Raw genomic sequence first — 16,500 nt, 5'->3', positions numbered from 1 at the left:
CTGGCTGCTTTTGGGTGTGAACTTGTTACACAGACAGTCAGTAACATTGCATAACTGAAGTCAGGCTGTTAAATACGGACTTGATAGCTATTTTCCTTGTTTTAAAGACAATAAACCAACTAAAAGGAAATTTGTGACTTTTTTTAAATGACTCGTGCAAGAATCCCGAACAATCAAGTGTAACTAACTTTCAGCTACTTCCCATGGACTGAAGTTATGTGGCCTTTGCGTGGTAGGTATTTAGTCGAATTTTCTTCGATGCTGCTTTTGTAGGCTAAACCAATATCTGCCATTGTAGAGTGAAGGGGCAGACAACCTGAAACCTGTCCAGGTAGGTGGACAGATTGTTTGAAGGATAGTGAGAGAACAACCCGTCCTGTGACAGCACATAGTCATAAGGAAATGCAGCCATAAAAAAAACCTTACAAAAATTGCATAACTGTGTCTAGCATAGTTCCTTACAAATAAATTTTTGTACTCAGGGAAAGACTTAGTGCTCACCCTGTACTCTGAGACCACCCCCACCAGTTTTCTAAGTGATAATAACCAACAAACTAAATCACTAACAGTGTGCTTCTGGATGTTCTGCCGATCTTAAATGTTACAACAAATACTCATAATGAAAAGGATAGACTTCTAGTCACTATATCGAGGAGACGTTGAGTCGCAGTCAGACACAATGAAAAGACTGCTACACATTTTAGCTTCGGCCAAAAGACCTGAAGCACAAGTCACATGCACATTTACATAAGCACAACTTACACACATGACCACAGTCTATGGCTGCTGTGGGCAGACAAAATGCATCAATGGGTGCACACTTCCATGGGAATGTAGTGGTGTCTTGAATTTTATTGTACCTCTCACAATTTTGTCATAACAGACAGATAACTGATGGTGCTACTCTTCACAATTAATATAATGCAATAAAAACATTCAGAAATAATATACAATTGCAGCTGTATTTATAATCTGCAAACTAAAGTAAATTGTATGGTAGGAAGTATTTTCCTTTGTGTCAGCTGCCCAAGAGGGTTCCTAACAGTGATGAATTCAGGGTGTGGCCCGGGGGGAAAGTCCCCCAGGAAATTGGAAATCTGTTATCCAGTGAGTACATATTTGCACATCACATGCATTACAGCACCTGCTATGCATCCTCAATTTCTCCAAACGATATGGGTCACAAATAACAACAAAAGAAAACCAGCCACACTGTGTCTTACAGACCAACTGAACTAAGGTTATGCATCGGAAAAATAGTGGAAAGTTTGTCAAAACATGACTGCAATGGCAGCTCAAAAAGTTACTTCTGCATAGTACTAAAAACAGTTTCAGAAAAAGAAGGGGAACTGATGAAAATCGTGCAATATTATCTTGACAACACTCATCCACGCAGAATATCACAAGGTGTCCCTCAAGCAGCTGTTCTCTGCCAAATCCTGTATACCACACATATCGCTGATAGTGAAGCTTGTTTACCACCAACTGTTAAACTATTACAATATGCAGACAGACAACATACCTACTCAACAGCCATGTCTCTCCACGATTCTTGTTACAGTCCATCATATTACGACTGGAAGGGGGAGGGCGGGGGAGGGGGGCAGGGAACAATATATCTTTGAGAACTACAGGTAGTGGTATTTAGACACAAATCCGTACAGCACATTGCAACATGAAGTTGTAGGCCACATGCCTCAGAAGTAAAATGGAGCATTCAGCTATTAGCTGCTTATTCTCCCCCTGATGCGTCACTAATGTCACTGCCAATGGTATATATCTCACAATACTTAACAGTTATTAATTAGAGAATACATTTTCTAACTTTTAAAACACAACTGTACTCAACTGAACACGGCACATAATTTTACTAACAAGTGAAGGGTCTAACATGAGGGTCACCAATTTTGATCAAATCTTGCATGGACATTCTACAGAGTGTTACAAGAAGGTACGGCCAAACTTTCAGGAAACATTCCTCACACACAAAGAAAGAAAATATGTTATGTGGACATGTGACCGGAAACGCTCACTTTCCATGTTAGAGCTCATTTTATTACTTCTCTTAAAATCACATCAATCATGGAATGGAAACACACAGCAACAGAACGTACCAGCGTGACTTCAAACACTTTGTTACAGGAAATGTTCAAAATGTCCTCCGTTAGCGAGGATACATGCATCCACCCTCCGTCGCATGGAATCCCTGATGCGCTGATGCAGCCCTGGAGAATGGCGTATTGTATCACAGCCGTCCACAATACGAGCATGAAGAGTCTCTACATTTGGTACTGGGGTTGCGTAGATAAGAGCTTTCAAATGCCCCCATAAATGAAAGTCAAGAGGGTTGAGGTCAGGAGAGCGTGGAGGCCATGGAATTAGTCCACCTCACCGAATCTGTTGTCGAGAAGCGTACGAACACTTCGACTGAAATGTGCAGGAGCTCCATCGTGCATGAACCACATGTTGTGTTGTACTTGTAAAGGCACATGTTCTAGCAGCACAGGTAGAGTATCCCGTATGAAATCATGATAACGTGCTCCATTGAGCGTAGGTGGAAGAACATGGGGCCCAATCAAGACATCACCAACAATGCCTGCACAAACATTCACAGAAAATCTGTGTCGATGATGTGATTGCACAATTGCGTGCGGATTCTTGTCAGCCCACACATGTTGATTGTGAAAATTTACAATTTGATCACGTTGGAATGAAGCCTCATCCGTAAAGAGAACATTTGCACTGGAATGAGGATTGACACATTGTTGGATGAACCATTCGCAGAAGTGTACCCGTGGAGGCCAATCAGCTGCTGATAGTGCCTGCACACACTGTACATGGTACGGAAACAACTGGTTCTCCCGTAGCACTCTCCGTACAGTGACGTGGTCAACGTTACCTTGTACAGCAGCAACTTCTCTGACGCTGACATTAGGGTTATCGTCAACTGCACGAAGAATTGCCTCGTCCATTGCAGGTGTCCTCGTCGTTCTAGGTCTTCCCCAGTCGCAAGTCATAGGCTGGAATGTTCCATGCTCCCTAAGACGCCGATCAATTGCTTCGGAAGTCTTCCTGTCGGGACACCTTCATTCTGGAAATCTGTCTCAAAACAAACGTACCACGCCACGGCTATTGCCCCGTGCTAATCTGTACATCAAATGGGCACCTGCCAACTCCACATTTGCAAACATTGCACTGACTGCAAAACCACATTCGTGATACCTGCCAACTCCACATTTGCAAACATTGCACTGACTGCAAAACCACGTTCGTGATGAACACTATCTGTTGATGCTACGTACTGATGTGCTTGATGCTAGTACTGTAGAGCAATGAGTCGCATGTCAACACAAGCACCGAAGTCAATATTACCTTCCTTCAATTGGGCCAACTGGCGGTGAATCGAGGAAGTACAGTACATACTGACAAAACTAAAATGAGCTCCAACATGGAAATTAAGAGTTTCCGGACACATGTCCACATAACATCTTTTCTTTATTTGTGTAAGAGGAATGTTTCCTGAAAGTTTGGCTGTACCTTTTTGTAACACCCTGTATATTGAAAATAAAGAAAAACATGTTTCAGCTTTTTGCTAGACATTCCCTAGTTTTTGAAAAATCAAGGTCAAAGCTGATGAAGGAAAGCTGTATTTTCAACGCTATACAGTGAAACATTGTCTAAAAACAAACATTTTTTTATTAATATAGTATGTGGTCCACAGTTATTAACGTTTTTGTGCTTGGGTATCCATCTTTCAGTGTGTCCAGCAGGAGGTTGGTGGCCAAGCAGTATTCTCACTTCACGCATCAGGCAAGTAGGTTCTGCCTCTGCTGCATTGCCAAAGGAGTTTCCTGTTTCCCCTTTAGCGTTGTGCAAGACCTTTTGAACACCACATCATTGTTTGTCTGTTAGCATCGCATACCTATAAATCAATTTTGATCTGGAATTGTCTTTCACCGTGGTGTTGCCCATAATTCACAGGAACATTCCATGTACATATACCATCAGTTTTACTTTTGACAAGTCTACGTGGCATGTGCAGTCAGGTTCGCTAGAAATTCATGACTGGCTTCTAGACATGATCAAAGTAACTTTGGAACAAGTCCATACAGCTTACTTCAATTCTGAATCATGTGTGTTTTATGTCAAGTTTCTGGACCTGCTTCAGGTCGAGAGGCTCCTTCTGAGGCACGTACAAGTCCCTTTCACTCATTGTGATGGTTCTAATAGTAAGGTTATTCTGGCAAATGCAGAGGTGGCATTTATGAATGTCAGTATATTTAATCTTCCACCCGAAGTTGACTATTCTGCTTCCGTTTTGGGGACATACAGAATAAATGGTTGGAACACTGGTCCACTGAACATCACTTACAAGTTTATAGTGGTATTCAATCCATTTACAAGTGTGTGGGTACTGCATAATATAATTTACACAGGAGGTGGAGCCCCTCTACACCCATACTAGCATGATGGTCAACTCAAAAGGTCTACTGCCATCTCAGCATAAGGGTTAGTTTTCAATAATGTGAAGTGTCACATGATGTGGGTACTGCGGTGTTTGCGTACGTTTGGTTAAGGTTAACCAGGTACCTGTTTTATGTGTAGAGTGAACACCTCCACAAAAATTTCCCATGTCATGTCACCATCTTAAAATCCACTAATGATCATCATAAACGGTTTCCCAAGCAACAGTCATCGGGCCTAATCAAGTTCCTGAGAGGCAACAGGAGCAATTGCTTGATGGCCCTAGTGAAGTTCCACCATTAACCTCATGTAGGGACTTTGCCACTGCAGCTTCTGCATCACCATTACTTCCGCTTCAAAACAAGTGTAGGAAAATGCAAGAAGGTGAGGAGTCAAACGACCCCTCTTCTCTTCCACACCCTACTGAAAAGATTCAGTTGGAGGATGCCTCTCCCCTCACCGATTTCAGACCTAACAACAACATGTCAGCTGCTGTTCAATATCCAAAGGTATCCAGTACCCTCTCCGATGTATCTCCCAAGACCAAATCACATCCTTCAGGATCACATAAGGATGGACTAGTGGCAGAGCTCCCTTCTACACTGACAGACTTGCCAGACATCCCTGAGCCTGTAATGTATTCCCACCCTTTTTTTGTGCTCCTGGGTGAGGAAAGCATGCCACAGGCCACTGCTTATCACAGCCACATCAGCACAAGTGTGCCACAGGAAGACGTGGTGACAGTGAAATCATACCATTAACCATTCTGTCAATTTTCAGAAGCCACACCACCCACCTGTGGAGAAAGGGGTGTGCCGAATCCTTCCTCTACGCGTGATACTGAATTTCTCTTGGACCCCCTACCTTGCCCAACCCCAACCCCCAATGTTACCACCTGTGGAAGTTTTATTACCGCAAAGCCGCTATAAACAGTGTTTTCAAACTTAGCATGCAGCATTATCGTGAGGGAGGGGAGGGGTGGGGTGGTGGGGGTGGGGGAAGAATACATAAAGAAGGTGGAGGAGAGGGATTCAGCACTTTACATTCAGATTCAACCACTGACTCTGTTATGGACTGTGAAACACAACCTCAAAGGTCACTTGCAAATAATCATCTGAATTGTTTTGGTATAACTCGATGCAGGCCTCTACTTTCCTTACTTCGAATGTGAACAGAATTTGTTCCAATCTTAAGACTTCCTGCTATGCAGCAATTTACTTACAACTCAAGTGCAGATGTGATATTTTTGCAAGATGTGTTATTTGCTCATCTTTCTGTTCCCAGCTTTTCTACCTCCTGTAATGTTGCTCCTGAGCTATCTACTGGTACTGCATTATTTTACAGAGAGGAAATATCTCTGACCAATTTCGAAGTTCTTGATAATGGCCAAGGGATAGGCTGCACATTTTGTGACCTTACTTTAATACTTCTTCATGCCCCTTCAGGATATGGCCATCCCACAGTTTGAGCGTATTTTTACTACGAGGATATAGTTTATTTGTTTTATAAAACTCCACAGAAAGATCAGTTAGGCAGAGATTTCAATTGTGTTTCACATCCTGTGTATCAGAATTCTAATTTTAATTTCAGTAAGGAACTAGACGATTTGGTGTACACCTTGCAAATATGTGATCCATGTATCTGTCACTATCCCACTCTCAGCAGGTATACGCATTTTACAGCCACTTCCAGCAACAGATTCAATCGTTTCTACTTTTATGATTCTTTGTGTGGGTAAATGTTAGTGATAGACATGATACACACTTGTGCCGCAGCTGTAACCTTGCAACCAGCAAAACTATATTGCTCCGCTGGAAGTTGAACACATCTCTCTTAAAGGGCCCTTCCCTCGTGATTACTGTTCAAGAGGTCTGGATTCTTAGCTTGTGTTCCCAAGACCATTATCATTCTCTTATGGAATGGTGACCAGAGCATGCAAAACTGCTGGTCCAAAGCATTTATGTATTACAGCAATTAGAGGAATCTCTGGCAGATCCAGGAATTTTATTACTCCATCTTACGACAGAAGTTTCTTTAGTTAAAGTGACAATAAATGGAAGGACTCAGGGTGCAATGAAAAACCTGCTCATTCTTACAGGATGACTTGCCTTCCTTATATCATTTTATCCAATTGAGAGTGCTTCATAAACGACCCTCACTCACATTGACAGTCACATACTGACGTCCCAATTGACATTGACCTTTATGACATTTAGGCTATTGACACAATTTTCGCTGATGCATTTACTCCTCTCCTGGACTGTGTGATTACTCCTACATTTCATGATGATTCTACATGACTTTACTTGAGATGATAAATATTACCTTATTGTTGGTTCATGCAAAAATTGCTGGGACTCAGTGGTATTCCTAATGAATTTTATGTACATTTTTGGCCTTTTGTAGGTGGTACCATCATGTCACTGGTAAATGAGGTGATACAGAGGGTGCAGGGATTGGGGGGGGGGGGCAGTTTCTGTCCCTTTCATAGTCAGTAAAAGTGTTCTAATTCCAAAGACAACCAGACGTCCAGACACTGATAAATTCAGCCCAATCACACTCCTTCGATTACAAAACCGTCTTATGCGCAGTTTACGGCCGTTTGTCAATATTGCTTGATAAAATTACTGCAGTTCACCAAAGCTGTGTCTAGATGCACAATCCAGACTTCTGTAGTCGAATGTCTTGGTAGTTGCAGCTACTTCTGTTCCTGGAGCCTTACCTTACTTTTTGTTGATTTCAATAAGGCATTTGACCAGTTCAGTCACAATTCCTACATGCAGGCGTTTGAGGCGACCAGTCTCAATCATACTGCGTGTCAGGTATTATCCAATCTTTTTAATTGTATTTATGTGTCTGTCGTGGTGAAAGGACTTACTCCCCAGATAACAATCTGATGGGGCGTACTACAAGGAAGCCCCCTTTCCATGTTGCTTTTAGTATTGTCCCTAGAAGCTCTGCTTCACCATATTGCTGCTCAATTACATGGCTTGAAGATATTGGGAGAAACCTTCTCGGTGTGATTGTACACGGATGATGTTATGGTATAGCTATCTCATATCGATGACACATCCTTGCTCAAGGACATGTTGGATTCCTTTTGTTCTCTCCCTGGGGGCCTTAATAATGAATGGAAATGTACCCTACATCTACATCTACATGATTACTCTGCAATTCACATTTAAGTGCTTGGCAGAGAGTTCATCGAACCACAATTATACCATCTCCCTACCATTCCACTCCCGAATGGCGCGCGGGAAAAATGAACACCTAAACCTTTCTATTCGAGCTCTGATTTCTCTTATTTTATTTTGATGATCATTCCTACCTATGTAAGTTGGGCTCAACAAAATATTTTCGCAGTCGGAAGAGAAAGTTGGTGACTGAAATTTCGTAAATAGATCTCGCTGCGACGAAAAACGTCTTTGCTTTAATGACTTCCATCCCAACTCGCATATCATATCTGCCACACTCTCTCCCCTATTACGTGATAATACAAAACGAGCTGCCATTTTTTGCACCCTTTCGATGTCCTCCGTCAATCCCACCTGGTGATGATCTCACTCTGCGCAGCAATATTCTAACAAAGGACGAACGAGTGTAGTGTAAGCTGTCTCTTTAGTGGACTTGTTACATCTTCTAAGTGTCCTGTCAATGAAACGCAACCTTTGGCTCACCTTCCCCACAATATTATCTATGTGGTCTTTCCAACTGAAGTTGTTCGTAATTTTTACACCCAGGTACTTAGTTGAATTGACAGCCTTGAGAATTGTACTATTTATCGAGTAATCGAATTCCCAACATCATACAGCAATCTTTTCTAAATCGCTTTGCAACTGATACTGGTCTTTGGATGACCTTACTAGACGGTAAATTACAGCATTATCTGCGAACAACCTAAGAGAACTGCTCAGATTGTCACCCAGGTCATTTATGTAGATCAGGAACAGCAGAGGTCCCAGGACGCTTCCCTGGGGAACACCTGATATCACTTCAGTTTTACTCGATGATTTGCCATCTATTACTACAAACTGCGACCTTCCTGACAGGAAATCACGAATCCAGTCGCACAATTGAGACGATACCCCATAGGCCCGCAGCTTGATTAGAAGTTGCTTGTGAGGAACGGTGTCAAAAGCTTTCCGAAAATCTAGAAATACGGAATCAACTTGAGATCCCCTGTCGATAGCGGCCATTACTTCGTGCGAATAAAGAGCTAGCTGCGTTGCACAAGAACGATGTTTTCTGAAACAATGCTGATTACACATCAACAGATCATTCCCTTCGAGGTGATTCATAATGTTTGAATACAGTATATGCTCCAAAACACTACTGCGAACCAACGTTACCATTGCAGAGTTTTTGTCAAGTTGTCATTCCATGGGCACTGGTGCTTGCTCGCCACAAACCATTGGCGATCACCATGGACCATTGCCCAATGAAAATGGCTGCACTCAACTGGTGAGAGGTGATGGATCGAATTCACCAAATACAAGAGGCAATTTGCTAACACAAGTAAAGTTCCCTTAGCTTTCTTAATGATGTACAGATCTCAGATTCCTACATTTTCAGTGAAGTGTATTATGATGCACAAATATTCCCACTCCCCGCAACGATGGTGCACAAACTGGTGCAATTGTCTGGCTATTTCCTACGGAAAATTCATATTTTTCGACTCTAGTGTGAAGTGGTAGTGAGGTCCAGTCCCCTTGAAGGGTTGGCACTTCCCGATATCAAAGTAAAGGCTTCAATGTTGTCTAAACGGTGTAACTCCAGCTACTCTCTCCATCACAGCTTGCTTATTTAGGTGTCTTTGATCGGACAGTCTGACTCCCACCCCCTTGCAGATACTGGAGAGATCAACTCTAAATTGTGGCACATACAAGAATTTTATACCAAAAATTTCATGTGAAAGTTTTCTGGGAGCTGACATTTTGTCAATGGCTCATCTTACCACCAATCTGTGCTTTCCCACTGGGGAGTACAATCATCCCTCTGCTGTTGAAATTGCTGCATCGTTGATACCCTGGGAAAAGAGTGTGGTCTCACATTCTTTCTATCCTCCTGATAGAAGTCGGCTCATTATGATCCCAAACAACAAACGCCTCCATAGGATTGCTCTTCATCCAACTGATCTCTGTGACACCCAACATCAATCTGATATATCACCAAAGGGTCTTGTCTGTTGCGGACAAGTACACTGACACTGGACTCACCGACAACTGGTTTTCCTTACTCAATCTGATGAAGCTGCTTTCTCGGTTGAATTTCTTCTCTATCTGGACTTTTCCATTTTCCCTCGGACAAAGACTATTTCAATTCTATTGGTCCTTGGTCACCTCGACCACTATGTAGCCAGGTGTAATAATGATCCCGACCCACACGTTCTTTGCCAATTTACGGTGAAATCACACTGTAAATGGCAGAGGCTTCCACTTTATCATGCTTTATTTGAGAATGTGTTGTGCCTTGTCTTTAACTTGTCATGGTATTGGATAGTTTTTACCATCATCATGGCCAGATCTCAGGATTTGACCACTGCCCATCTCATTTCCACCCAAAGAAACTAGAAGCAAGAAACAAGAGATAGCGGTTGAGGCGTTACACAAATAGGGTGGATGATATCAAAATTCATGTGTTGGTACGTAACTAGTTGCCCACGCCTGTCTTGTCATCTGATAAATCTATTTTTACCAATGTGAACCACTGTTTTCCACCAACAATGTACCAGGAAACATGCTGATGCAGCAAGATTCCATTCCTGCATTGCATATTGTGTAAGAAATACTTCTGTTTTGCTATTTCTATGATAGGTTTCACCCCACTGATTGCGACAATTATCATGAATAGATAATCAGTTAGGATTACGCAATAATATACTTTAGGTATTTTTTTGTGCTACGTATCAAAATGAAAATACTTGTCAATACATTACAACATATACTTATTTGATTATTAATCACACCTACCAATGTTTTACTTAAAGAAAAGTATTACAATTATCATGATATTATCAGAAACACCGAAAAAAATGCCATGACCAAGACTCAAAATTGGCTCAGCAGTTTGGTAGTCTAAAGCACCGAGCACGTGGCTGCTGACCTTGCTCTGCTGGACAACACAAAAATGCTGGTAACTTGAATATTATTAACTGTGGCTCCCATATTGTATTGATAAAAAATGCTTGTTTTTAAATGATCTTTCAATGCATGGCTTTGAAAATATAATTTTCTATCATCAACTTTGACCTTGATAGTTTCAAAAACTAGGGGTTGTCTAACAAAAAACCAAAACATGTTCTCTTCAGAGAATGAAATTTTCACTTTGCAGTGCAGTGTGCACTAATATGTTACTTCCTGGAAGATTAAAACTGTGGGCCAGACAGAGACTCGAACTCGGGTCCCAAGGTCGAGCCTCGGTCCAGCACACAGTTTCGGTCTGCCAGGAAGTTTCATGTGTCTTTTTATTTTCAATAGACAATATTCTTGCAAAACTTGATCAAAATGGTTGACTCACATGTCAGACCCTTCCCATGTAAGTAGATGTTGGGATGTCCTGACTTAAAATAATAATAATAATAATAATAATAAATTAAAAAAAGAAAGAAAGAAGGGAAAATCATTCAACTTGCTTGGTACATAAGGTGAACAATACAGAGATTACAAGGAAATCTGTCATGAAAGAAACATGGGACATTATGTGAATTGTGGTATGGAAAATGCAACCACGGGATATGTGTGATCAAAACACTGCTCCAATCTGTCTCTGTATGCTACTATAAAAAAATCAAAAAAGGAAAGAGACATATTCTAAGCTGCACAATAATTTACTCCAATAATCAGTAATGAAATTAGGCCTCTTGAGTTGCAGGTATACCAACGAAAGACCTTTTCTTGTTCTGAGCACTGCTTTGAGAAAGACTTCATCCACTTTGGTGTCACTTTGGTCAAGATACATGGCTTGTAAAGAAAACTCATTTTAGAAAAATTGCTTTCCTGAAATAATTTGATGTCCCTTTCAGTAATCAAACTGTAGTCAAATGCTGTTTCAGATATGTGTAGCATGTACATACTAGTGAATTCTGTTTTTAACACTATTTTATATGCATACTCTTCACTACTACTGCCGTGGTCAGTATCTAACAATTTTTACTGATAATTCTCTCTCTAAGTCTATGTAATTAATTTGTGTACAGAAAAGACATTAAGCATTGTGTAATGTATATACACACTACACTGAATTTAATACTATATTTCATTTCATAATTATTAACAAATCAATCAGTTGACTGTTGTTTACACACATTAAATACCATTAACACTGACTCAATGATTTTTTAAATGTTTAGGTTTTTAATTTCTTGAAATAAAGTACTACAAAAATGTAAATTTAGTAACCTCTTAACTGACCTGTCAGGCCGACACTTCTCTAATTCTTCCCGAAGCTCCTTGTTCTGGCGGTGGAGTTTTCTTAGATCTTCAGCCAATTTTTCTTTCTCTCCTGCCAAATTAGCTCTTGCTTCTCTTTCAGCAATAAAATCTGACTGGTATACTTCCGCCTAACAAGCACAAAAATATTCAAATGTAAGTTTAATACTAGCTCCAAGTCCAAGATATCTATATCTTGATTTCCTATTAACTTCAAAATTTATTGTTAAACCAAGGAACTCCAAGAAAACAACACACATGATCTATAGATTCAAATTAACTTTTGTCTGCTTATACATTACACAAAAAGAAACCTCATTACAGAAAGAACCTCAGTTATCTACATTTTTTTCTAAAATATAAATGACAATTTTAGGTGCTCCCGGCATACAATGATTTTGAACTTTATTGAAGTACTCAGCCAGGGGGTGTGTCCAGATGGTGAAATATGTCTGCAAGATAATCTGTTGCCATCCCAAATGGTCCTGATGGCTGACTGTCTTCTGCAGGGTGGCCAGCAGTGATTGGGTGCGGCTCTGCTTGGGAGGTGATGGGAAGTGTGCAGTTGGGACATGAATGGCAGTCTTAAGTTACTACGTTATCACCACTGAGCCTCAGGGCAATTCCACTAATGACAAATTTCTCCATGGATGACAGGAAAGGGCTTAAGAAGATTCTGGGACAGCCATCATCCCAGCAACAAAGGAAATAATACTGTCCTGTACCGCTTCAAGTACACAAGCAGAAAATGTATGACCCACTACAGGATAACACCTACAGAAGTGAAGACAATCCACCCAACCCAGTGAAATGATACATCACCAAACGTCACCAAAATACTTTCCTAAAGAACTTAGTTAATGAGTCGCTGCACCTCCTAGACTTTATGGACTACCAGAAGTCCAGAAAGAAAGGATTCCAGTCCATCCTATCCTAAGCAACACCAGTGTCCAATGTAGGAGCCAGCAGAACACCTGACAACAACACTCAGCCCCTTCACTGGCAAATGCCTGCACCGCATACAGAATTCTGAGCATTTTATCTAGCACCTTCAGAACTTCCAACCAGGGAAATAAGATCTTATGGTGACCTTTGACGTAATATCACTCTTCACAAAGGTACCTCCTAAGACACTTGCTAAAAATCATAGGAGAGAAGACTGGGCCATCTCTAATGATACTCTTTGAATTCACAATCATGACAACATGTTTCCCAAGTGAAGGAAATTATTATGAACAAACCAAAGGAGTAGTGATGGGTTTCCCTCTATCATCGGCAGTGGCCAACATGTTTAAAGAGGCATCTGGCAAAAGAGTCCCAGTGCCAGTAGTCTGCGAACTCTGCGAACTTAGATTTGTAAGAGATAATACCATCTATATGACTTTGGTAACACCTGAAACCACTGCACTGAAGCAGCTTACATTTCTGCTTGTCAAGCTGGATGGAACATAAGTTACTGTGTTTATCATACACCAATGCACACATATTTATACTGCCTCCAGCAGTCATGCCCCCTCACAAAGTGAAGTGACCTCAGCACACTAATTCAAAGGACTCATGAAATCTCTCACCAAGACAGTTTAGTAGTGACGTCGCTGCATCTACACCTTGACACCTTGTTTTCCATAAAAAATGGTTACAGTATCCACCAGTTCCTGTATGCCATAAAGCTACAGAAAGACGCTTAGGCTACATCTTGCAGGGAAATAAAAGAAACATGTTGTGACAGAGTTTATCCCACAGTCAAGGGGGTAAAGAAACAATGAAAATTGGAAGAATACTCCAAAAAATAAAGTGCCAAGTGCATGTTTCGCCCACCAAAGGACAACAGTCTAGTTGCGGTCTGTCAAGGGCAACCCAGGACTCTGGAAACTGTGAGTCTATTGCATCCCAGGCCAGTGCACGAAAATTTATGTACACCAAATTATCCACACAGCACAGGAAACAGGCTAAGAGCATAAGTGTTACACAGATAAGGGACAACCAATGAAGGGATTGGTTGCAGAGCACTGCATTTCTCAAGGACATACCATGAATTGTGTCAGCACAAAATTGTTAGAGCAGGCCAAATAATTTTGTGATGAGTCTTAAAAGACTCTGCACAGAGTCATGAATTAAGACAGTGGTTTTCAACCAAGGAGCTTGGGACCCAATGTTGAATGCTTTCAAAGCAGAATGGCTGTCTGTGGGATTATCCACTCATTTGCTTCTGAAGAGCTAAGCTCGCACCACGTAGACAAGTGTCCTCTGCATCAGCAGTGCCCAGAGCTGCTATGGCAACACAGAGCCTGAGGATCATAGTCTGTGTCCCAATAGTGTACATCCAAGCAAAGCTCACCAAGGTACTACAAGTCTGTTGCTAACCACAGGAGGGAGGGGATACAAAAACAGCAGCCAGTAGGATGCAGTTTGCCAAAATATTGCACCTTTGGGATGATAATACTTGGCTGAATACCCAAGAAGAGCCAAAACTAAGCATGTGCAAAAACCTAAAATCTCTGAAATGACATTCTTCTATTTCAATCCATGGGACTTACTGGTTACCTTGTATATTCCGTGCATGCATGTTCCACTACAGATGTGCTGCCTTAATTTAAAGCCACCTTTTACTGATAGCTTCAGTTAAATCTTGTATGTTAGCAGCAGAATCCAGTTTCATTTACCAGTAAATCTTACGAACTAACACTGTACTTGCTGAAGAGAAGAGGAGAACCACACAGTGTACTGGAACTGTGTACACTACTTTTAATACTGCAGCACAATTATTTCCTTGTGGAGCTCACAAAATTTTGCCTTTTTGAGGAATGTTACTTTTATTTTCTCCACTACACAGAAGTTATCTGAATGTCTGTTGATGTTGGTTCTTTACCACAGACTATTTAACAGAATACATGGGATATTCTTTAAAATAACATCCACAGTTTCATTGTCCATGGCAGTATATGCAAGTACAATATCTATTTTCTAGTTTTTAAAAACACACACTCACAAAAATAGTGTTTTCAAATATAAGAGCAAAGTACTTCTTTGTAAATGAAACATAAATAAAATTGACAAGAATGTCTACTAAAACAGTTTAATTTAAAAACTGTTAATGTCATGCTATGGTCCTTTGTAATCCTCTTGGTTTGAAAACTTGTCACTCATTTCACTGATGTTTATGCAATGGAGTCACACTGCATTTCACAATATATCAATTATAAAATAAATGAATTAATGGATGAAATAAATCTCTTAGACTGCAAATACATAAATTATAAATTCCCACTAAAATAGCTGTTTATCTTTCGGAAATTCTTATGTGCAAATACCTGGGCTTTTAGTACAGGAATTTCTTCTTTTTCTTGCTCAAGCTTCTTTACTTCTTTAGTCAGTTCATCAATTCGTTGTTTCTGTTGTGTAAGAGCTTCTTCTTTTGACATCAGTTGTGCGGTAAGGTTGTCTATTTTTTCAACATACCCTCGAACTTGAAATTCATGGTATTCATTGTTTTGTTTTTCTTTTGTTTTCTGTTCCGCATGAAATTTTTCCCACTCTTCTAGAAGTTCTTGGTAGTCTGAGAATAATTTCTGAAACTGTGACTGAGCTTCAGCTAAGTTTATTCTGAAATGTAAAAGCCTTGTATGAAATCTCTCTCTTGCTCTTACACAAGATACTTTCTCACATTTGTAACAATGGAAAAACAGAAATAGCAAATTAAAAAAGAAAAAGAATCCCATAGACAAAATTTAGGTTGAAACCCTCGATAAAAAACTGCAATTACTAAATTGTAGTTTCACCATTTTCTATCTTACATGCTATAACTAACACCACCATCGGAACTTCAGTAATGGCGTATTAGACTTAACGTACTTTTTATCATGTCCAAAGCTCTGTTCTTTTATTAATAATTGTCGTAAGTCCTGGATTTCTTTCTTGAGATTTGCTATAATAGCAGAATCTGCACTTGGGATTCCATTCCACTGATTAACATTGTCAGCAGCTACCTGTAGCCAGCTGTCCAAAGTTGTGTACCTACAAAAGAAGGGCATATGAGACGATATTTACCATAGACATCAAAACTAAAAAGTTTTAATGGCAAGTCCACTAGAACAATACTTTATCTAAGGAAATGAGAAAAAGATTGTGGGACTCGAGTACCTCTCAAGCAGTATCAATTTCTCAGTGATCTTACAATTAAATGTTTCCCTGAGACATTTAAGTCTCTTCATTATCTACAATAATGATCGAAGCAGAAGAAATGAATTAAAATTTGTACTGCAGCCGGGACTCGAACCTGGGTCTTCTTGCTTGCTATGCAGAAATGCTAACCATTACATCACCACAGCATGATGGTTAACATTGCTGCACGAACTACCTAAGTTGAGTGCCCTCCCCAACACACACTTCAATTCATATCTTCTGCTTATTTTCCCTTACATTGTCACTACTGCCAGTGCTCTCCAGCACTAGAATAGCACCCCAGCATTGAACGTAATGGGAAAGTCCTGTACCATAGGTGATCTTATAGATCTTATAATTAATGTTTGCCTGAGAAATTTAATTATAAAATCTATAAGATCACCTATGGTACAGGACTTTCCCATTAAGTCCAACACTGGGGTGCTAT

At 40.4% G+C, this 16,500-nt stretch overlaps 1 protein-coding gene across 2 annotated transcripts in view; it reads right to left on the bottom strand.

The window, feature by feature from the left end:
• LOC126262202 (optineurin) overlaps positions 1 to 16,500 on the bottom strand; it is a 125,613-nt gene that overhangs the window by 45,429 nt on the left and 63,684 nt on the right. For both annotated transcript variants that reach the window (XM_049958622.1, XM_049958621.1), the window contains exons 8-10: positions 15,744 to 15,905; positions 15,203 to 15,494; positions 11,874 to 12,022 (exon numbers count right to left, since the gene is read on the bottom strand). In XM_049958622.1, the coding sequence (XP_049814579.1) occupies positions 11,874 to 12,022; positions 15,203 to 15,494; positions 15,744 to 15,905 (603 nt within the window). The remainder of the gene's footprint in view (positions 1 to 11,873; positions 12,023 to 15,202; positions 15,495 to 15,743; positions 15,906 to 16,500) is intronic.

Source organism: Schistocerca nitens, chromosome 6 (assembly GCF_023898315.1).
Source record: "Schistocerca nitens isolate TAMUIC-IGC-003100 chromosome 6, iqSchNite1.1, whole genome shotgun sequence".
Taxonomy (NCBI): domain Eukaryota; kingdom Metazoa; phylum Arthropoda; class Insecta; order Orthoptera; family Acrididae; genus Schistocerca; species Schistocerca nitens.
This window is presented reverse-complemented; position numbering and strand designations above follow the sequence as displayed.